General features: G+C 40.7%; 1 protein-coding gene across 1 annotated transcript in view; it reads right to left on the bottom strand.

Annotated features, from left to right (window-relative positions):
* Positions 1 to 25067, bottom strand: part of LOC126418727 (fatty acyl-CoA reductase wat-like) — a 292976-nt gene that overhangs the window by 37292 nt on the left and 230617 nt on the right. Inside the window, exon 8 of the mRNA XM_050085632.1 lies at positions 1446 to 1703. Coding sequence (XP_049941589.1) covers positions 1446 to 1703 — 258 coding nt within the window. The remainder of the gene's footprint in view (positions 1 to 1445; positions 1704 to 25067) is intronic.

The following is a 25067-nucleotide window of genomic DNA, read 5'->3' as shown; positions in this document are numbered from 1 at the left end:
CACTGCATCTCACGGGTGTACCTGTTTCATGCTTAATTCTGATTCAATTAAGTTCACGTAGATACATGGATGTTTTGCAATACGACACACACAACAATTTGTGACCACCGAAGTCACTGCCAAATTTGGCTGAATTGTCCTACCACATCCATGTTCAGACTGGGCCTATGAAAGATGAACTCTTGGTCAACATCTTCCAGACATGGATGCTGTTGTAGAGGCTGTAAGACAGTGACTAGCCCCAGCTGGTTTAGACGTTTTAAGAGTGCAGTACGAAGGACCTTGTTCATCGTTGGCAAATGTGCGTAACGAATGGTGACGTTTATGTGGGAGAAAGAGGGTAGAACCTAAAATCTTGTCCTGTTCAATTGTGTTATTGTGCTCTCTGTATCTGTTGTAGTTTCCCTGATAATAAACTGGAGACATTAGTTTCAGAATGACGCTCTTATCATTCCGAGGTCTTATACAAGACGTGGAGAGACAAGCGACATTCACAATAAGTAATGGCACACTATACAACATACACCAACGTGGAACACTTTTCCATCAGGACAGCCCGCATTCACATATTGCATGAAATAATGAAGCGTTCCCTGTTCCTATCAGATCCCTAAATTCACTCAACTTGTAGTTTATTTCGTCAGTTTGACACCAATAGACATTGCATTGTGGTTAAAGCACTGAAATCGCTCTGGAAGAAAAGGATTTCAATTCCATCCTGACTTAACTTTGAAATGGTTCCCCCTCCATAGCTTAAGAACATGTCTGAATAATTCCTTCGGAAAGAACACAGGAGTAAATTTCGTTTTCTATCCTTGTGCCATCCACGATTCTACTTAGTGTCTAATGATCTCGACTACGGGACGTTAAACTGTGACCTTCCTTTTTTCCCTTGAACACTTGGCTAATCGGTCCTGTCACGGTACTATTTATTTCTTTATATCGTGACACTGGCTTTTGAACTCCTACCTAAATATTGTACCATTTCCTGGTGTGTGTAACAGCCTTTTCATTGTGCTAGTCTGCAACTCAACTGTCATCTTTAGAGAGACATCGTTTTCATAATAGTGTCGATATTCCATCCTGGTCCTTCTACAGTTAAATTTGTGAAACAGTTTGACTAAAAGAAGTGATCGGTTGCTAAGACATAATGGTCAGGCATCAAGAGTAGCGTACAGTAATGGTGGTGTACAAGTACGTGGAGAACTGTTTGCGCAACAATCTCCGACATAGTGTAGCTGAGGCGGAATAAGGGGAACCAGCCCGCATTTGCCTAGGCAGATGGAAAACCGCCTAAAAAGCATCCACAGACTGGCCGGCTCACCAGACCCCGACACAAGTCCGCTAGGCGGATTCGTGCCGGGGATCAGGCGCTCCTTCCCGCTAGTTTAGCCCTTAATAGTTGTAAACGTAGTAGATCCTCAAATTAAAAACTGAGCACTTACCTGCGATATTTAACCCGGGCAGCATCCAGTGTATCAAGGCTATCGTTGGCCAGATAAACGCGCAGTCCGCGGGTAGAAATGCTCAGAAGGCACTCCCAGTCGAGGTCTTTGACATCGAAGGGAAACAGTTTACGATCAACAGTCCCCAGGCGCTGCAACAATGTGATAACGTTGTCTTCCTCGAATTCCCATTCATTGGTGCTGAATCGCTCCAAAACGCCCGTGAACTTGTGAACCTTGCTGTACGTCTCCCAAAGGCTGCGCAATCAGATAAAAAATCACTTTTGATTTGTTACAATGAGTGTTCTACCGAATTATTTCTCTAAATGAGCACAGACTGCAGGAAATGATCCGTGAGAGGATAATGAGCAAAAAAGGTCATTTAGATATATGGCCGGAAACACGTTCCAATGGAGGTAGACCCACTTGGAGATAAAAGATGTTAGTGTATGCTTTTGTGACTGAAAGCACAGAGGAGGTAAATGGGAATGATCTGTCTGTACTAGAGTTTTAGCTCCACGATCAAGAGGGCAGCAATACTGACCATGACAGCGGCGAGCTCACACGTCGGTACTAGTGGGCATTCGCTTCACTGTTGTCGCCAACTTACTCTGGAGTAGACGCGTGCCGTGTAGTGCAGTACGACGGCCCCGTATACCAACCAGGAACAGGCCTGCATGATCTTTAAATGCGAACAGTCAAATCGCAATGGGCGGGCGGCAGCACGCCTGTACCGGGCAAAATACCCCAGCAGATAACCCCACCATAAACCGACTGCAACCGTGTTCCGTCGTCTGTGTGAGGCACTCTCGTTTATCGGAATGGATAACCACGAAAGACGGTGCGTACACAGGCTTGCAGGAACAGATGTTGGGCACTGTGGAATATGACCCCGGAGCACCAGGCAGGGCCCGCCAGCATGAGGTAAGCAAGACGAAAGTTTGAGCGTCCTCCGCCACAGGTGCCATTATCCATACCATTTACAGCGTATGCTGAGGTTGTCACCTACAGACTTGTCTCCGTAGCGACGGTTTTGGCGCTGTTTCTCCACCATGGTGATGGGATTTCTGTCATTTACCCTGCTCACAAATGAGGCTACCTTTACGATGGTCAGTATCGCCAACCTTCTCAGCACCCACCTGTGGGCTAAGAATCCTCACGGAACTGTGGCAATATCTGCATTTCCTGCAGGTGATACTCTTCCCGTGCTGGACGACGTGCCTTTCGTGGTACAATGGCAATGTGGCTGCTATGTGATGGTGCTCCAGCTCGTATCCCCAGCCAGCATCTCGTGGTCGTGCGGTAGCGTTCTCGCTTCCCACGCCCGGGTTCCCGGGTTCGATTCCCGGCGGGGTCACGGATTTTCTCTGCCTCGTGATGGCTGGGTGTTGTGTGCTGTCCTTAGGTTAGTTAGGTTTAAGTAGTTCTAAGTTCTAGGGGACTTATGACCACAGCAGTTGAGTCCCATAGTGCTCAGAGCCATTTGAACCATTTTTCACATCCCCATTTCCATATGGAGGCATATGGAAACATCTACTCTGACCAATGGATCGGATGAGATGGTCCAGTCCCGTGGCCCACCCAATCATTGGACCTCAGTCCTCCAGATTTATGCCTGAAGGAGCACCTGAAAGAATCGTGTATACAGAGCCCATCCTGGACGTTTAGACTCTGGCAAAATACATTCATTCTGCCTGTGACGCCATTCAATTGCAAGGTTGGCATATTTCAACGTGGATGTGAGTCGCTGTTGCCTGATATTCGCACCTGCTCAGAGGTTCCTGGCACCACTTTGAACACCTTATCTAAAGATGATCTCACCAAAGCATGTCGTATATTGTAGCGTACTGCAAAGGCATGATGAATGAATAAATGGTCTATAGTACAGAACCCCACGTTTCCGGTTATATCTCCATATGACCTGTTTTGTTCCTTCTCCTCTCATGCATTGTTTCTCGCATTTTGTCCCGTTTAGCAAAACAAGACTGTATAATCATTACATTACACAAACAAGTAGCTTTTTGGCCATGTTCAATGTGTGGTGGATAAAAATTGATGCTTTAATCTACACTATGGCCATTAAAATTGCTACACCACGAAGATGACGTGCTACAGACGCGAAATTTAACCGACAGGAAGAAGATGCTGTGACTTGCAAATGATTAGCGTTTCAGAGCATTCACACAAGGTTGGCGCCGGTGGTGACACCTACAACGTGCTGACGAGGAAAGTTTACAACCGATTTCTCATACACAAACAGCAGCTGACCGGCGTTGCCTGGTGAAACGTTGTTGTGATGCCTCGTGTAAGGAGGAGAAATGCGGACCATCACGTTTCCGACTTTGATAAAGGTCGGATTGTAGCCCATCGCGATTGCGGTTTATCGTATCGCGACATTGCTGCTCGCGTAGGTCGAGATCCAATGACTGTTAGCAGAATGTGGAATCGGTGAGTTCAGGAGGGTAATACGGAACGCCGTGTTGGATCCCAATGGCCTCGTATCACTAGCAGTCGAGATGAGAGGCATCTTATCCGCATGGCTGTAACGGATCGTGCAGCCACATCTCGATCTCCGAGTCAACAGATGGGGACGTTTGCAAGACAACAACCATCTGCACGGACAGTTCGACGACGTTTGCAGCAGCATGGACTATCAGCTCAGAGACCATGGCTGTGGTTACCTTCGACGCTGCATCACAGACAAGAGCGCCTGCGATGGTGTACTCAACGACGAACCTGGGTGCACGAATGGCAAAACGTCATTTTTTCGGATGAATCCAAGTTCTGTTTAAAGCATCATGATGGTCGGATCCGTGTTTGGCGACATCGCGGTGAACGCACATTGGAAGCATGTACTCGTCATCGCCATACTGCCGTATCAGCCGGCGTGATGGTATGGGGTGCCATTGGTTACACGTCTCGGTCACCTCTTGTTCGCATTGACGGCACTTTGAACAGTGGAAACAGTGGACGTTACATTTCAGATTTGTTACGACCCGTGGCTCTACCCTTTATTCGATCCCTGCGAAACCCTACATTTCAGCTGGATAATGCACGACCGCATGTTGCAGGTCCTGTACTTGCCTTTCTGGATACAGGAAATGTTCGACTGCTGCCCTGGCCAGCACATTCTCCAGATCTCTCACCAATTGAAAACGTCTGGTCAATGGTGGCAGAGCAACTAGCTCGTCACAATGCGCCAATCACTACTCTTGATGAACTGTGGTATCGTGTTGAAGCTGCATGGGCAGCTGTACCTGTACACTCCAACCAAGCTCTGTCTGACTCAATGCCCAGGCGTATCAAGGCCGTTATTACGGCTAGAGGTGGTTGTTCTTGGTACTGATTTCTCAGGATCTATGCACCCAAATTGCGTGAAAATGTAATCACATGTCAGTTCTAGTATAATATATCTGTCCAGTGAATACCCGTTTATCATCTGCATTTCTTCTTGGTGTAGCAATTTTAATGGCCAGTAGTGTATTTTCACTTTGCTTAGCGCCACAGTCACGTTATATTTATGAAACGACATCAGTTTGGTATTGTCATTTGTCAGTTGTTTTCTTCTGTGTTAGGTTCCTATATATATGCTTTTTTATATTGACAGGAGTAGCGAGACCTGTCGCCTTTCGTTACGCTGATGCGTAAAGCTTTATTGTCTGTTGTGCAGCATAACAGGATACGAGACACAATGGTAGCAACAAAGTACAGTCAACTCATATGCGGGTCTAGCGCTCCTTACACGAAATGAAAATGAGATGCCAACTGGAGCCAAGTTAAACATTAACCAAAAAACGAATTTTAAGCCAAAACTGTTCAACGAAAAGGTCCATTGTCTTCAACTATGAAACGTAGAAGGAAAATAATCATCCTATAGCACCAGAGCCACTAATATCAACGTTCTGCCTGATGCGCACTATTTTGTACGGCACAATGTGGAGCTAGTAAACGGTTTTACTAACTTATTTTCAATTTTATTTTTTCCCCAGTGTTTTAAGCTCTTAACGACTAACACACGCTTTTATACATCTCAGCCATCGTAGATTCAATGAATAGAGACAGTAATACCACTTGAGATGCTGCAGTTACGACACATTACTTCGACATTTTTGACACTTTGAATAAAACGGCGTATACATCACATGGAAAACCGTGAATTAGACGACGGGCAGAAAAATGTCGACAGTAGCTAATACTGCAAGCTTCTGTCACTTCGATCACACCAGAGTGAGGAGATGGACTTTTTACAGCTCGCTAAAGTGCCGATAGTGATAACTTCAAAGATGAAGGAGACAAGAACCGTAAGTATTAAGCATATTTCTTTATTGGTGTTGACACGATTTTATGTCTATATGCGAACCAGGTTATACCTGAATGTAGTCCTCCTAGTTGTACTAAAAACCAGATAAATTTTTCCTTATGTTCCTGACTGTAAATTGTTCAGCTAAAACAGAAGCCGGTAACGAGCTGAAACACTACTATCAATCCTTATTCTCTGGTGGGACGGACAAGAGGGATCCTGCGATACACTCAATGTTACAACTCAGTAGAGGTCACATGGGCCAATCATGTCAGCGTCAACTGAACCACAGTTTCCGCCCACCGGCTCTGTAAATGGCTACGACGGTATAAGTTTCGTCTCCACTAGCCTTTAACAGTTACGGCAGATGTAGCAACTAAAATATTAATTTCTATGTAAGACAAATATAAATTCAAACAATGGAAAATCCAGGATGGACTGTAACAATATAGTGAAATGGAAAGCTGCTACTCACCATATAGCGGAGATGCTGAGTCGCATATAGGCACAACAAAAAGACTTTCACAAATACAGCTTTCGGCCAGTAAGCCCGCATCTCGTGGTCGTGCGGTAGCGTTCTCGCTTTCCACGCCCGAGTTCCCGGGTTCGATTCCCGGCGGGGTCAGGGATTTTCTCTGCCTCGTGATGGCTGGGTGTTGTGTGCTGTCCTTCGGTTAGTTAGGTTTAAGTAGTTCTAAGTTCTAGGGGACTCATGACCATAGATGTTAAGTCCCATAGTGCTCAGAGCCATTTTCGGCCAGTAAGGACATCGTCAAAATTAGACGACAAACACACTCATTCATCGCACACACACATGACTACAGTCTAAGGCAACTGAAGCGTTACTGGGCAAAAGCTGTGTTTGTGACAGTCTTTTTGTTGTGCATTTGCGTCTCAGCATCTCCGCTAAGTACTGAGTAGTGACTTTCCCTTTCTGGATATTGTTAAGACAAATATAAGCTAGCTATGATGTTAGCGGTGACAAATTTCTTTATACACGAGGGTGCGCTGAGAAGTGATGCAACGGAATTTTTTATATGAAATCTCTTAAAGCTTTTTAAACAAAACAAACGTTATAAACATTCTACCTCTGTATTCGTCATGTCCATATATTTATTTCTCAACATAGATAACCTGGAGACGAAACCATTTCTCCCAACGACAGCCCTTTTTGATATGTAGCATGTTCGTTTCCCAGAATCACATCCTCACATCTCCAGAATGAGACTTTCACTCTGCAGCGGAGTGTGCGCTGATATGAAACTTCCTGGCAGATTAAAACTGTGTGCCGGACCGAGACTCGAACTCGGGACCTTTGCCTTTCGCGGGCAAGTTCTCTACCAACTGAGCTACCCAAGCACCACTCACGCCCCGTCCTCACAGCTTTACTTCTGCCAGTACCTCGTCTCCTACCTTCCAAACTTTACAGAAGCTCTCCTGCGAACCTTGCAGAACTAGCACTCCTGAAAGAGAGTCCGCGAAAGGCAAAGGTCCCGAGTTCGAGTCTCTGTCCGGCACACAGTTTTAATCTGACAGGAAGTTTCATATCAGCGCACATTCCGCTGCAGAGTGAAAATCTCATTCTGGAATCATACCCCAGGCTGTGGCTAAGCCATGTCTCCGCAATATCCTTTCTTTCAGGAGTGCTAGTTCTGAAAGGTTAGCAGGAGAGCTTCTGTTAAGTTTGGAAGGTAGGAGAGGAGCTACTGGCAGAAGTAAAGCTGCGAGGACGGGGCTGAGTCGTGCTTGGGTAGCTCAGTTGGTAGAGCATTTGCCCGCGAAAGGCAAAGGTCCCGGTCCGGCACACAGTTTTAATCTGCCAGGAAGTTTCATCCTCACATCTGCTTCCATCGCTAACAAAGTGAAGTCTGCGCAGGTCTTCTTTAAGATTCTGAAGCAGATGAAAATCCGATGGGATCAAGTCGAGTCTGCATGGAGGATTATTGATGACAGTGGTCTCAGGGCGTCGGGTTGCTGCAGAGATCTCTGCGCTCGTGTGTGGTCTGGAATTGTTATACCACTCGTGAAGGAGAGGGAGCTCCATGTGTGGACAACTCCTAGAATTCGAAACTCAATTACAGCACGCTGTTTCTCACGAACATACGCAATTACGTTACACACTGCTACTACTCGGGGCCCTCTAGCGGCAGAAGGTAACAAATATTTAGACATGAAAAATAAAGATGTAGAATGTTAATAACGTTTGTTTTAATTAAAAATATTTAAGAGTTTTGACATAAAAAATTCGGAGGCATTACTGCTGAGCACGCCGCCGTAGATACATTACTACCCCAATTACCTATCGGCCGTCGAACATCGATGAGGAAACAGTAGTTCTAATGGACAGAAGAAAAATGAACGCTTGAGTCGCAGGTTACAGTGATTAGTAGTTTTTCTAATAGCTCAACAAAGACAGCGCAAATAACAGAGTTACGAGTTTTCTAATTTTTCAAATGTGTGTCGCAAACTTCAGCCCTCAAATAATTTCTGATTCCCACGCATTAATACTAACCCAAAATCCTGACAATGGATTGTGAACCTTTATATCAATATCTAATGAATCCGAAAGCGGCCTTTTATTATAAACAATTGCTGAAAATCATAAGATAGAATGTTGGGACATAATACTAAAACGTAGGATTAATTGAAATGACAGCTCGGGGAACCGAGTTATGCTAGAAAGAGAAGCTCACTTATCAACTGTTTCCAGCCAACATAACATTGGTTAATAAACACGAACATCAAATGTTTGTATTTTGACCGTATCATGAATTTGTTACATTTCAGTTTACTCATTCCTATCGTTTTTCCATCGCAAAGAAAAATGTATATGTAATTTTAACAATACTGAAGGATTGCATACTCTAAAAAGAAATTAATTTCGTCCTTCATTCTTGTTCTGTAATCCTGAATGAATCTGAATACTAAGAAGAGAAACAGAATTTAGCACTAAACGAACATCAAAAAGGTATATGTCCGCAAACGGATAGCGACTTTTTAAATTTCCTGTTTTTAATGATGACACAAAAATTAAATTTCGTGTGTGGAGTTTGCATTTGCTGAAACATCTGCTTCTGACGTGCCATAATGTAAACAGACTTCAACTCACTTATAAGCGGGAGACATTATGTTTAAATGAGATTACGAACAATGGTCGACCAGGCATTCTTCACTTGGATTTGCCAGAGGTAAAGGACGTCTTTTGGTGCGTGTGAAAGTTTGAAATTCAGGTGAGAATCGAACAGGAACCTTCAGAATACGGTGCAAGAAGCAGTCTGTCAGACTGAATGAGAGTTCGAGTCTCGGTCCGGCACACAGTTTTAATCTGACAGGAAGTTTCAGGCTGTCAGACTGCCCAACGCAAAAAAATAATAATGAGAAACACAGGCTTGTCGACATTCCACTTACACTGAAATTAATCTAGAGATCGATCCCATTACCTTCTCCATTTTTTAAAAGCACATTTCGTCTGCTGAACCTGTCAGTTCTACATCTACATCTACATCCATACTCCGCAAGCCACCTGACGGTGTGTGGTGGAGGGTACTTTGAGTACCTCTATCGGTTCTCCCTTCTATTCCAGTGTCGTATTGCTCGTGGAAAGAAAGATTGTCGGTATGCCTCTGTGTGGGCTCTAATCTCTCTGATTTTATCGTCATGGTCTCTTCGCGAGATATACGTAGGAGGGAGCAATATACTACTTGACTCCTCGGTCAAGGTATGTTCTCGAAACTTCAACAAAAGCCCGTACCGAGCTACTGGGCGTCTCTCCTGTAGAGTCTTCCACTGGAATTTATCTGTCATCTCCGTAACGCTTTCGCGATTACTAAATGATCCTGTAACGAAGCGCGCTGCTCTCCGTTGGATCTTCCCTATCTCTTGTGTCAACCCTATCTGGTACACCCACACTGGTGACCAATATTCAAGTACTGGCCGAACAAGTTAACTGTAACGTACTTCCTTTGTTTTCGGATTGCATTTCCTTAGGATTCTTCCATTGAATCTCAGTGTGGCATCTGCTTTACCGACGATCAACTTTATATGATCATTTCATTTTAAATCACTCGTAATGCCTACTCCCAGATAATTTATGGAATTAACTGGTTCCAGTTGCTGACCTGCTATATTGTAGCTAAATGATAAAGGATCTTTCTTTCTATGTATTCGCAGAACATTACACTTGTCTACATTGAGATTCAATTCCCATTCCCTGCACCATGCGTCAATTCGTTGCAGATCCTCTTGCATTTCAGTACTATTTTCCATTGTTACAAACTCTCGGTATACTACAGCATCATCCGCAAAAAGCCTCAGTGAACTTCTGATGTTATCCACAAGGTCATTTATGTATATTGTGAATAGTAACGGTCCTACGAGACTCCCCTGCGGCACACCTGAAATCACTCTTCCTTCGGAAGACTTCTCTCCATTGAGAATGACATGCTGCGTTCTGCTATTTAGCAACTCTTCAATCCAAATCAACGGAAACACGAAGATCATTTATTTTAGAATGAGATTTTCACTCTGCAGCGGAGTGTGCGCTGATATGAAACTTCCTGGCAGATTAAAACTGTGTGCCGGACCGAGACTCGAACTCGGGACCTTTGCCTTTCGCGGGCAAGTGCTTTACCAACTGAGCTACCCAAGATTCTGCAAAGTTTGGAAGTTAGGACACGAGGTACTGTCGGAAGTAAAACGGTAAGGACGGGGCGTGAAACGTGATTGGGTAGCTCAGTTGGTAGAGCATAAAGTATTGTTCTGGTTTGGTTTTCCACGCTAAACACCTTCTATAAGGGGCAGTTAAAGGAAAACAGGACCAACAGAAGAAGGGTATGTAAACATTATGCTCAAAAACAAAGGAAAAACACATCACGAAGGAGTTATTTGGATGTGACGGAAGTTGTTGTATGTGCTGAAAAATGTACAGAGAAACAGGTACTTACAATTTCAGAAGAAATGGCTCATTTACTGAAGAGAAAGAGCTTCACAAATTTTGTAAGTCAATACCGCGTTGGCCCACCTCTGGGGGTCAACGCAAGCGTCCGATTCCACCCGTCTGCTTTGACCCGTGAAGTAATAGCGTTGTGGTGTGTGACGTCACTACGGCACGGAGTTTTTGAGTCAGTTGTGTTTGTATATGTTGTGTTGCTAAATTTGGTGGTGCCCTCTGGTCGTGGATGTAGACGTGCTGAGTTTAACGTGTGGTAATTGGTTCATTCGAGTTTTAGTTGTCGTCGTGCGCACGTGGTTTTGAGTTTAGGAAGTCGGTGCGATATTGTGGGCTATGGGAATAGTTTTCAGGGAATTATTAAGGTTTGTTGTTTATGTGATTGGCGTTTTTTGTTAGATCTGATTAGTCTGGTGTTTGTTGGGCGGAAAGAAGTCTAATTTTTTATTGCTTTTTTGTTAGGTATGGATATGACAGTGAAGTTCATGTGTGTATTACTACGTTTAGAGATGGGTGATGACACGATGTCTGTCACACAGTTTCTGCAGCTGTTCGGTCTCACAGCTGAATATGTTAGGTGTCACATTTGTGGCAACAACATCAGGTTCACGAGAGTTCCGGCGGCTTGGACCATGGACATGCATACGTGACGTTGTTGGCACCCGCACGTTTGTGTGTCTGTGGAGGGGGGCGGGGGTGGTACCTAATCCAGGTGGTATTGCCGGAGGCTTTTATTGGTAAGTAGTTTTTGGCTTGGTTTTATTCTATAGTAATTGTGATGTTTTGCTTGTTGTATATTTATGGTAGGTCGTGTGACGTCGCAAGTTGTTACGCGATAAAATTTATTGCGGTAGGCAACATTGCAGTACAGCCCGCAGTATTGGAGCCGTTGGCTGTGAAGGAGAGAGCAAGTTGTGTCTTAGCGATGAGTCAATCGCACCAGTCGCTTATGCTAGCCGTCAGATACGGTATACATGTCACTTCGAGCGACTGTATATTCTTGCCACTATGAACCTAAATAAACTATATTAAATATTATTCAGTCACTTTCAAAATTAGTAACTACCTTTTGTTATTCAGGAGAAGATTGTACAAAAATTTTAACACTTTAACAATCATAGTTTCAGACATTACTTAAAAAGTCAAAAACCGACATGTAAGGAATTAAATTCAGTTAGGAACTATAACAGTTTATCTTTTGGTATCATAACCAGAACTTTCAATGGACAGAATTATTTAATTGAGATTTTAATTTAAAAGTTTTAACTGCTTTTCATTTTCGTAACATAAAAATCAGATAAAATTATTATTTGTGTCTTGTATTGCTGTGGGAACAAATGAGAGTAAATGTGAGAGTGTATGAGAAGCATATGTTAAATTTCAAAATTAAATTTGTGTAATACATTATATAATCATAGCATGGGAAAGATGTTTGTACCCACACTGCTGATGACGTATCTCTTAAGTGTACTTGCTTTTGTAAGGAGGCAGCCAGAATATCGGTATAAAGTAAAATCGATTTCTAAATTTATTTCAAGACCAATTTTCGTTTGGTTTTCTTAAATCTTGTATTAGTATTTGCATGTTGGAATGACGTAAATGCATGTGTGAATAGTGATTGATGTGGGCCAGTTTTGGCGCGAGAATGATCTCGAACGATGATTCTGATTGGCTGGTCAAACGAATCAGCCAATCAGAATTAAGCAGTTCCCGTGCACGACTAGATAGATGTGGTGTGGTAGAAGCAGCATCCAGTGGGAGTCGCTAGTCAGCTATTGGACGTGCAGGTCATGTTGAACGTTTCAGTCTTCATTATGTGTAAAATGTTGCCATGAAAGAAGTTACATTTACTAACAGTTTGTTGAAAGTTGGAAATTTTGGAATTGTTTTGTTGATAAGTTATATAGCGTGTGAACTTTCGTCCTGTGTAAGAATTCCGCGTGGCATGTTCTGTTTTCATAAATGGAATATTTGGCGAGCAGTTTCTGTTAAAGAAATACACTGAAAAGGACCGAGAGTGAAACTCACTATTAGTCGCGGAACTGTAACTCTGAAATCGCGTAATTATTCGGGTCGGACTTATGAATATTTCTGGCTTCTTTGCGTGTGATCTGGATTGCATGAACTGTTAACTGAGAACAGTGGTCTTGTTAGAAAAGTACTTTTGAACTTGATGATAGGTTTTTTATTTCATTTGAAATAAATGAAATAAAAAGACTTGTATTAGAAATTTGATATCTTCCTGAAGGAAAGAAGCAACCACCTTCCACCCGAAAATTATTATAAGGGATTTATAGGATAGCTAGCAACTACAGTTTACGTGGACTTTGCATCGTAAGTATTGACGGGGTTCTCTTGAACGTTGCTTTTACGTTGTCAGCGCAGTATGCAGAGAAACGGGCTTGTGATCTACCGCCGTACTGAGGTAGGTGGAACTATTTGCAGTGAACAGTACGACGAACGAGCAAACTTTTATAACCCGCCCCGCCGCAATTGGTGCATCGGCCAGGAAAATCAATAGCAAAGTTCGGATGTGTAGGAACTTTATAAAAACAGCAGTGTCAAGTGAGCTCGTGAAATATTCACACGCGTGTGTAAAGGAACTATAGTAGGACAAAAGGAGCGAGTGAAATGAACTTTCGTCGGAAAACGGCAATAAGTGGAACGAGGTGGCAGGCTACGTCGGCGACTGCTGAACTTCGAGAGGCGGCGTTCTACAGTAGCAGCCAGGCAGACGGAGTAGTTGGCTGCCGTATATGGAGTGCTGGCCCATAAACTGGATCGGTGGACCCGCTGTTTCATCTCGCCATACAGTCAGCTGCACGAGGCAAAAAATAAGTAATGTTCTACTTAAAGTTTTGTGTGTGTGTGTCAAGAAACTTTGCAAAATGGTATAAAATGATCAGGAGACAATAGATGAGAAACTGAAGGCAGATTTAGGTAATGTAAATTACGAAAATGATTCCGCGATTGATGATTTCAGTTTTAATGTATCACAAACAGAGGATCACAAACAGAGAGATAGTTTCAGATATGTTAGTAAATATTCTAAAGAATACGAATCGGATTAATGCTAATATGAAGGAAATGGGTACTGCAATTAAATCTTCGTTGAGTTCTAATATTGACAGAAAAATTAATAAAATGGGGTCTAATATCGACATTAAAATGAATAAAATGGGTAGTGACATTGACACTAAAATGAATAAATTAGGTACTGATATGGATATCAAAATGAATAAAATAGGTTCAGATATAAAAACTTCCTTAAGTTCTGAAATAAATAAGTTACATACTGAAGTTGATCAGGGGTTTACTAACTTTTCAATAGAAATGGTTGCTAGGATGGAAGATAAAATTTCAAATTTGAGGGATATTTGGGAAAATGATGTGACTTCTGTTGTGTACATAGTTCCGCATAGTCAGCGCGTACACAACTTTCCCACTAGAGCGCGCTCCGCTAAGCACAACAGTGCAGGCGCAGCACTCGTCCATCTCCGCACTATGAGATGGCGCTGTTTTAGAGACGGACCAAATTTTGCTTCTGCCGATCTGCATATTAATATGTAATGCAGCCAATGAGATTGCTGCTAACGTAGAACCTTTTCTCCTCGCGGGTCACACTCACGTGCAGTGATACCTGAATGGTATTATAACGAGTGTACAGACCTCCGATTAGTCAGTCTGCACCAGTATGTACCAGTCTGCATTAGTCTGCATTAGTCTATAGTCAAGTTTCAGTCTGCGTCTAATAAGATTATCATATTCCTGTACATAGCCATGAAGATAAATGAATAGAAACTTTGTCAAGTATCAGAGATATGTGAGAATTGTTGGAATTGTAATACATTTATATCGGATATCGAGTATGTTCGAGAAATATCGATTGTGGTGACAGATGTTTGTGTATATATGTGTGTGTGTTGAGGCGCATTAGTCAGTCTTCGTGCGCCTATTTTAATAAAGTCAACATGTGTATATTTTAAATAAAGTGTTTTAAAAGTAAAAGTGAGAACTTGATTTGAAACATGGTAGCAGAGCGTGGTTCTTGAAAAGAAAAGTAGAAGTTAAATATTATATTGTGGCCGTCGCGTGTTATTCAGAAAGTTCGACATGGCTGATATAACTATTCCTGTATTTGATGGCGAAGACTATGGGAACTGGAAGCAGCGGATAATCATGTACCTAAAAATGAAGAAATGCTATACAGTGACTACGAGGGCAAAAGTGAGTTCAGACAACGAAACGTGGGATGAAGAGGACTTGAAGGCTATCAACTATATTTATGGTGCAATCACAAATAAGCAACTAGAATTCGTGAGTGACAGAGAAAGTGCTTTCGAGATCATGAAGAAATTTGATGAATTATATTCGAAAGAGTCTACAGCCCTTCAAATATTATGCAGAAACAAGTTGGACAAATTGAGGTTAAGTGATTACAGTGATACGGGGACATTTTTCAGTGCATTTGAAAAAACTGTAAATGAGCTGAAATCTGCAGGCGCCAAAGTAACGGAAAAGGAGAAGTTAAATTATATGCTGCGAACGTTACCAGAGTCAATGAGCTATATTGGGGACTTAGTGGACGTCTTGAAGGAAGAGGACCAGACAGTTGAATACGTTAAAAGTAAGATTCAATTATTGAATGCAAAAACTGGAAATGAAGAGGTAAAATCAAATGCATTTCACACAGAAAGAAAATTGAATTCAAGAAATCAGGAGCAAGTATGTTATCGATGCAGCAAAGCAGGTCACTTCAAACGTGATTGTACCCAGGGAAGAACAAGTAACAGAGGCACATGGCATCGTGGAGTACATTTTCAAAGCAGCGACAGAGGTAATGGAAATATGCAGCGTGGAGGCTATAGCAATGTACAGCGTGGATATTACGGCAACATGCAGCGTGGAGGTTATGGCAGCAGGCAACGTGGTCGAGGAGAGCAGCATGGTTTTAGCAGCGGTCGGCATCACAGCAAGCAAGGTTACCATCAGAGTGATCATGGTATGAGTAGTTTTATAACAGAGGTTAATTCTATGATAGGTCAAAATAGAACAGTAGAGTCAAGTAATAACAATCAAATTCAAATCAATTGGTTATTAGACAGTGGCTGTACTGATCATGTTATTAATAATGAGGAATATTTTTCTAAGAGTATAACTTTAAAACAACCTATAAATGTAAAAATTGCTGATGGAAAAATTTTGCAAGCTACTAAAGTTGGTAATGTAATTAGTAATTTTCCTGTCTATGATCAAATGGTTCCAATTAATATGCGAAATGTTTTCTTTGTAAAAGACATAGACAAAAACTTGATCAGTTATGCTAAAATTACAGATAATCACAAAATTGTATCGGTAGGGAATAATGCAAGAATTTTTGATAAAGCTAATGGATTGATTGCGATTGCATGGAAAGAGGGTCGGTTGTATAAAATGAGTAGTACTATTAATAAAGGAGAAGTTAATGTTAATGTTATGAGTAAAGACAATAATATGACAGCAAAGGAAAAATGGCACCGCATTTTGGGACATGTTAATTTCAATTATCTAAATACTTTATGTAAACATCAATTGTTAGATGGGGTTCCTTCAGAACTAGAATCAGAATTTATGAAATGTAAAATCTGTATCGAAAACAAAATGCATAATGTTCCTTTTAAAAATAATAGAACCAAAGCAAAAGAAATCTTAGAAATTGTTCACACAGATCTAAATGGGCCTCACTCAACTACTGGAATGCATGGGGAAAGATATTTTCTTTCTTTCATTGATGATTACAGTAAGGCAGCTCGTGTTTACACCATAAAATCTAAAGATCAAGTATACAAATGTTTTGTAGAGTATATTAATGAAGTTGAGAATCTCACTGGGAAAACTGTTAAAAAGATAAGATGTGACAATGGGAAGGAATATTTAAATGAAAATGTCTATGAATTTGTGAGACAAAAAGGAATTGTATTGAATGCTTGTCCACCTTATGTGCATGAGCTTAATGGTACTGCTGAAAGGTATAACAGATCCATCATGGACATGTCACGGTGTCTGCTAGCCGAAGCGCGAGTAGACAAGAGATTTTGGCCTGAAGTGGTTTGTGCAGCAGCATACCTCAAAAACAGAACTTTAGCTAACACCATTGAAAAGAAAACTCCTTATGAGATATTACTGGGAAAAAAACCTAATGTTAATCATTTGAAGTTGTATGGGAGTAGAGTTTTTGTAAGAGTACCTGAGCAACTGAGAAAGTCGAAATGGGATAGGAAAGCCGATTTGGGGGTTTTAATGGGTTATTGTGAAGTAGGCTACAGAGTGCTAATAAATAATAAGATAGTTGTTGCTAGACATGTGGACATTGTTGAAAGTGGTGTTAAATGTATTGGGTTTAAAGATTATGATTCAGTAAGTGAATATTCTAGTGATTCTGAACACGAAAGTATAGAAAATGAAACTGAACTAATAGAAAAACAGAAGGAAATTGAGAAAAATGAAAAGCTTTCTGATAATCATGAATCAGAGAAAGTACTTGAGTTGAGGAGATCATCTAGAGAAAGAAAACCAAAAATATTAAATGATTATGTTTACAGCAATTTTATTTATGTAAACTTTTGCAGTGCAAATAGTCCGGAAAGCTTTGAGGAGGCGATTAACAGTGCCGAATCAAATTATTGGGAAAAAGCGATGAATAAGGAAATTGATTGTTTGAACAAAAACAAAACATGGGAATTAGTAGATAAACCAGTTGATAAAGAAGCCATTGATGTAAAGTGGGTTTTCACAAAGAAATCAGAGGGTGTTTACAAAGCAAGATTAGTTGTCAGGGGGTTTCAACAAAAAGAAATCGTTGAGGATATTTATTCTCCAGTAACCAATATGCAAACATTAAAGATTTTGTTGTCATACTGTTGTCAAGAAGGTTTGGTTATAGAACAAATGGACGTAGAGACTGCGTTTCTAAATTGTAAAGTTTTATCTGAAGTTTATGTAAAGCAGCCAAGAGGATATGATGATGGTACGGGTAGAGTCTGTAAATTGTATAAAGCATTGTATGGTTTGCGAGAAAGCTCACGAGCTTGGTACAATTGTCTTGACGAGTTTTTAAGAAGTTTAGGTTTTAAAAGGAGTAAATATGATTATTGTCTTTATGTATTGAGAGATGGGGCTGTCTTGATTTATTTGATTATTTTTGTCGACGATTTGCTCATTTGCTGTGTGAGAAAAGAAAAAATTGTTAAGATTAAGAACTTATTGTCAAAGCGATTTAATATGAAAGATTTAGGTGAGGTAAAAAGATATCTTGGCATCGATATTAATTATGATTATGAAACAAGAGTTATGAGTTTAAGTCAAGAAAAATACATTGATTCGTTAGCTGCGAAATATAAAATTGAAGATTCGATCTTGTACAAAACTCCAATGGAAGTAAATTTAAAGTTAGAACCAGCGTATGAAGATTGTAATGACGTTAGATATAGAAACTTGATAGGTGCACTCTTGTACATAAGTTCGGGTACTAGACCAGATATTAGCTATAGTGTGAATTACTTGAGCAGATTCCAAAGTTGTTACAGTAGTACTCATTTTAAATATGCTTTGAGAATTTTGAAATATTTATATTTTACTAAAGATTTGAAATTAAACTATTGTAGGAATGAAGGTGCTGAGATATTAGATTGTTTTGTGGATTCAGATTGGGCAGGTGATAGTGTGGATAGAAAGTCAACTTCTGGTTATGTAATTAGATTATTTAGTAATGTTGTATTTTGGAAGTCAAGAAAACAAGCGAGTGTCACAAAGGCTTCAACTTTTGCAGAATATGTAGCATTGTCTGAAGCTGTTAGCGAGGTGAAACTTGTACATGATATTTTAGACATTTTTAATGTTAAATTTGAAAAACCTATTGTCATATATGAAGATAATTCAGGAGCATTAAATATAGCGAAGTTTGGTAATTTCACAAAGAATTCAAAATATATAGAAGTACATTACCATTTTGTGCATGAGTATTATTTACAGGGACTCATTGATATTGTTAAAGTAGATTCGAATGAAAATGTTGCAGATATATTCACAAAGTCGTTATGTAAAGAAAAATTCATTAAAATTAGGAATATGTTAAACATCGCGATATAAATGTAAGGAGGCGTGTTGGAATTGTAATACATTTATATCGGATATCGAGTATGTTCGAGAAATATCGATTGTGGTGACAGATGTTTGTGTATATATGTGTGTGTGTTGAGGCGCATTAGTCAGTCTTCGTGCGCCTATTTTAATAAAGTCAACATGTGTATATTTTAAATAAAGTGTTTTAAAAGTAAAAGTGAGAACTTGATTTGAAACAAGAATAAGATTAACATACCAAGACCAAAGGAACTTCAGATTGTCAATTGTAAACAGCATCCAGAATCAAGTTAAGTAATTTCTAGGCTTTTTATTATTTTAATAAATGTGTGTGAAAATTTATCAAGTTCTGTTTAAAGTTGGTCACCGTCAATCTGCTACTCTATGCGTACAAGTGGCATTTCTATCGTCTGACCTAACGGCAGAAGATAAACACGCCATGATAAGACCACGAGACATATTGCTGACACTCGTCTACTTCGTTAGAGCGACAAGTCAAATAATCTGATGGTGTGTGTACCGAAGGTCTTACAGTACGCACACCACAACTTCGTTCAGTAATAATGTGAAAGGTGAAATTAATCATAAAACAAGAATGTAACTAGGCTGTTATAACAGTAAAAGATGAATATGGCTGTTCAAATTGAGCAAGTTGCTGAGGATAGCAAACAATTGGAAGAGCAAGTAAATTCAGAACTAATTAAATTTCATGTACAGGTCCAGAATATAGAAAAACACTGTAAGGATAGCCATGTTGCATTAGAAAGTCATGTTAACGGTGGAAAAGATGTGTGTGTTAAGTTTGCTGTGCAAGTGGCTAGTAAAATTACTAACATAGAAACTAATATCCAGCAATTCAGTATCAGTATGAATGAGTAATTGTGTGAGCATGAGGGTAGACTAACCCGAGTTGACATTTGATCCTAGTAAAAATCTTCATCGAAAGGAATTTTTGAGTGATTTTGAGGATGTTTTGCCTAAATTTTGCAATGATAAACAGTTCATTACTTCATATTTTATGGGAGAGGCAAGAACTTGGCCTCAGATAAATATGAATGATTAGTGGAGTTCAGGCTTTTTGCGATGAGTATTGGGGAAAAAGAAAACAAATGGAGGTTTTGAATAAATTCCGGTCAGGGCAGAAGTATGATCCTAAAAAGAAAAGTGTTAAAAGATTTGTACAAAAGTGGGTTACGACTTTGTGATACTTGAATTTTAAAGTGGTAACGGAGCAAATAATTATGGGAATCGAAAACAAGTTGCAGCTGCATTGTTGTTGTTGTTGTGTTCTTCAGTCCTGAGACTGGTTTGATGCAGCTCTCCATGCTACTCTATCCTGTGCAAGCTTTTTCATCTCCCAGTACCTACAGCAACCTACATCCTCTTGAATCTGCTTAGTGTATTCATCTCTTGGTCTCCCTCTACGATTTTTACCCTCCACGCTGCCCTCCAACACTAAATTGGTGATCCCTTGATGCCTCAGAGCATCTCCTACCAACCGATCCCTTCTACTAGTCAAGTTGTGCCACAAACTTCTCTTCTCCCCAATCATATTCAATACTTCCTCATTAGTTATGTGATCTACCCATCTAATCTTCAGCATTCTTCTGTAGCACCACATTTAGAAAGCTTCTATTCTCTTCTTGTCCAAACTATTTATTGTCCATGTTTCACTTCCATACATGGCTACACTCCATACAAATACTTTCAGAAACGACTTCCTGACAATTAAACCTATGCTCGATGTTAACAAATTTCTCTTCTTCAGAAATGCTTTCCTTGCCATTGCCGGTCTACATTTGATATCTTCTCTACATCGACCATCATCAGTTATTTTGTTCCCCAAATAGCAGAACTCCTTTACTACTTTAAGTGTCTCATTTCCTAATCTAATTCCATCAGCATCACCCGACTTAATTCGACTACATTCCATTATCCTCTTTTTGTTTTGTTGATGTTCGTCTTATATCCTCCTTTCAAGACACTATCCATTCCGTTCAACTGCTCTTCCAAGTCCTTTGCTGTCTCTGACAGAATTACAATGTCATCGGCAAACCTCGAAGTTTTTATTGCTCCTCCATGGATTTTAATACCTACAATTTTTTCTTTTGTTTCCTTCACTGCTTGCTCAATATAAAGATTGAATAACATCGGGGAGAGGCTACAACCCTGCCTCACTCCCTTCCCAACCACTGCTTCCCTTTCATACCCCTCGACTCTTATAACTGTCATCTGGTTTCTGTACAAATTGTAAATAGACTTTCGCTCCCTGTATTTTACCCCTGCCACCTTCAGAATTTGAAAGAGAGTATTCCAGTCAACATTGTCAAACGCTTTTTCTACGTCTACAAATGCTAGAAACGTAGGTTTGCCTTTCCTTAATCTTTCTTTAAGATAAGTCGTATGGTCAGTATTGCCTCACGTGTTCCAATATTTCTACAGATCCAAACTGATCTTCCCCGAGGTAGGCTTCTACTAGTTTTTCCATTCGTCTGTAAAGAATTCGCGTTAGGATTTTGCAGCTGTGGCTTATTAAACTGTATGTTCGGTAATTTTCACATGTCAACACCTGCTTTCTTTGGGATTGGAATTATTATATTCTTCTTGAAGTCTGAGGTTGTTCCGCCTGTATCATACATCTTGCTCACCAGATGGTAGAGTTTTGTCAGGACTGGCTCTCCCAAGGCCGTCAGTAGTTCTAATGGAATGTTGTCTACTCCCGGGGCCTTGTTTCGACTCAGATCTTTCAGTGCTCTGTCAAACTCTTCACGCAGTATCATATCTCCCATTTCATCTTCATCTACATCCTCTTCCATTTCCATAATATTGTCCTCAAGTACATCGCCCTTGTATAGACCCTCTATATACTCCTTCCACCTTTCTGCTTTCCTTCTTTGCTCAGAACTGGGTTTCCACCTGAGCTCTTGATATTCATACAAGTGTTTCTCTTTTCTCCAAAGGTCTCTTTAATTTTCCTGTAGGCAGTATCTATCTTACCCCTAGTGAGATAAGCCTCTACATCCTTACATTTGTCCTCTAGCCATCCCTGCTTAGGCATTTTGCACTTCCTGTCGATCTCATTTTTGAGATGTTTGTATTCCTTTTTGCCTGCTTCATTTACTGCATTTTTATATTTTCTCCTTTCATCAATTAAATTCAATATTTCTTCTGTTACCCAAGGAATACTACTATCCCTTGTCTTTTTACCTACTTGATCCTCTGCTGCCTTCACTACTTCATCCCTCAAAGCTGGATTGGAGGAAGAAAATAATTTCTGCACCCAGTGATGACATTGAACGGTGTGATCACTGTATTCAAGGTTCTCGGGTGTCCAGCCGGATCCGATCGTCGAAGTTCCACGATATTTCGACGAATAACCGGTCCGTCATCATCAGGTGGTGCTGATGGAATGATCACTATTTGGAAAGACGTGCGAACCTTTTGAAAGAGGAAGAGAGTGCTAGGAGATATTATAGGCCTCCCGCTAGACCCAATGAAACAGAGCTGAAGTTAATGTAAACAAAATCAGCGTACAGCAAGCAAACAATTATAGAGGTAGAGGTCGAGGGAGAGGAGGTGCTGTTGTGAGCCGGTTCAGCGACCGAACTCGGTACTTTGACTACCGTCAGCTGCAGTCTGATGATGTAACGGGTAGGAGTAGCCCGCTCGCTGACAGGAATGGTTCAAATGGCTCTGAGCACTATGGGACTTAACATCTGAGGTCATCAGTCCCCTAGAACTTAGAACTACTAAAACCTAACTAACCTAAGGAGATCACACACCCATGCCCGAGGCAGGATTCGAACCTGCGACTGTAGCAGCAACGCGTTTCCAGACTGAAGCGCCTAGAACAGCTCGACCACCGCGGCCGGCGCTGACAGGAATGTCAGATGCAACAACAGCGTAGAGACGGAAACGAATAGCAGTCTGTAATAATGGTAGCGTTTGCAGACTGAAACAGTACTAATTAAACCCACTAGCGACACTCTTCGTAAAGAAGGCATCTAATAAACAGCATGAGGGTAGCATGATAGAAAACAGTAGGGCAGAGGAGAGTGATACTATAACAAAGTTTGTTTATCTAGGAAAAGAAGTATCATCTGGTGAAATAAAAAATAAAAATATAGGTCGAAGGAACCATGGTAGTGAGGAAGCAGGTATAGAAAGTGAAGGCTTAGATCAGGAGGTGAGGGTGAATCAGCACTGCAAAACAGATGAGAGGCCTACCACAGACGGTGGAAGTAACATTATTATTGGGGAAACAGTTGTGGAAGTACCCAAGGAAGAATATAGTAGAGCAGAGGAGATTGTGAATAGGGTGAATCAAGTAATTTCAGAGACTGAGGAAGAGGGGTCAGAAGAAGAGGTAGAAGTAAATGATTCTGAAAATTCTGACTTCACCAAGGAGGGTAGCGGAAGTCGAGGTTATCAAAGAGAGTGAGACGCTAGAGAAATATTTTAATTTATCAATTGTGGGCAGGGTAGTTAAAGCTGCCACTACTGAGATGAAAGAGGACCCAGTTAAGGTATATGTATTTTACACAGAAGGGGTAGGTTTTGATAGGCAGCCAGAATATCGGTATAAAGTAAAATCGATTTCTAAATTTATTTCAAGATCAATTTTCTTTTCGTTTGCTTTTATTAAATCTTATATTAGTATTTGCATGTTGGAATGACGTAAATGCATATGTGAATAGTGGTTGGCGTGGGCCAGTTTTGGCGCGAGAATGATCACGAACGATGATTCTGATTGGCTGGTCAAACGAATCAGTCAGTCAGAATCAAGCAGTTCCCGTGCACGACTAGATAGATATGGTGTGGTAGAAGCAGCATCCAGTGGGAGTCGCTAGTCAGCTATTGGACGTGCAGGTCATGTTGAACGTTTCAGTCTTCATTATGTGTAAAATGTTGCCATGAAAGAAGTTACATTTACTAACAGTTTGTTGAAAGTTGGAAATTTTGGAATTGTTTTGTTGATAAGTTATATAGCGTGTGAACTTTCGTCCTGTGTAAGAATTCCGCGTGGCATGTTCTGTTTTCATATACGGAATATTTGGCGAGCAGTTTCTGTTAAAGAAATCCACTGAAAAGGACCGAGAGTGAAACTCACTATTAGTCGCGGAACTGTAACTCTGAAATCGCGTAATTATTCGGGTCGGACTTATGAATATTTCTGGCTTCTTTGCGTGTGATCTGGATTGCATGAACTGTTAACTGAGAACAGTGGTCTTGTTAGAAAAGTACTTTTGGACTTGATGATAGGTTTTTTATTTCATTTGAAATAAATGAAATAAAAAGACTTGTATTAGAAATTTGATATCTTCCTGAAGGAAAGAAGCAACCACCTTCCACCCGAAAATTATTATAAGGGATTTATAGGATAGCTAGCAACTACAGTTTATGTGGACTTTGCATCGTAAGTATTGACGGGGTTCTCTTGAACGTTGCTTTTACGTTGTCAGCGCAGTATGTAGAGAAACGGGCTTGTGATCTACCGCCGTACTGAGGTAGGTGGAACTATTTGCAGTGAACAGTACGACGAACGAGCAAACTTTTATAACCCGCCCCGCCGCAATTGGTGCATCGGCCAGGAAAATCAATAGCAAAGTTCGGATGTGTAGGAACTTTATAAAAACAGCAGTGTCAATTGAGCTCGTGAAATATTCACACGCGTGTGTAAAGGAACTATAGTAGGACAATAGGAGCGAGTGAAATGAACTTTCGTCGGAAAACGGCAATAAGCGGAACGAGGTGGCAGGCTACGTCGGCGACTGCTGAACTTCGAGAGGCGGCGTTCTACAGTAGCAGCCAGGCAGACGGAGTAGTTGGCTGCCGTATATGGAGTGCTGGCCCATAAACTGGATCGGTGGACCCGCTGTTTCATCTCGCCATACAGTCAGCTGCACGAGGCAAAAAATAAGTAATGTTCTACTTAAAGTTTTGTGTGTGTGTGTCAAGAAACTTTGCAAAATGGTATAAAATGATCAGGAGATAATAGATGAGAAACTGAAGGTAGATTTAGGTAATGTAAATTACGAAAATGATTCCGCGATTGATGATTTCAGTTTTAATGTATCACAAACAGAGGACATTGGTTTACTTGAGTCAAGGTCGTCTAACTATGGTGTAGATAATGAATTGAGCGTGGTGAAAGCCAATGCTAAATACATACCTGTAACTCTAAAAGAAATAAAGCAGGAACTAGTATCAGTGGCTTGTGAACCAAGAGATTGTTTCAGATATGTTAGTAAATATT

The sequence above is a fragment of the Schistocerca serialis genome, chromosome 9 (assembly GCF_023864345.2).
Source record: "Schistocerca serialis cubense isolate TAMUIC-IGC-003099 chromosome 9, iqSchSeri2.2, whole genome shotgun sequence".
NCBI lineage: Eukaryota > Metazoa > Arthropoda > Insecta > Orthoptera > Acrididae > Schistocerca > Schistocerca serialis.
The sequence above is the reverse complement of the archived record's forward strand: the minus strand, read 5'-3'. Positions and strand labels throughout refer to the sequence as shown.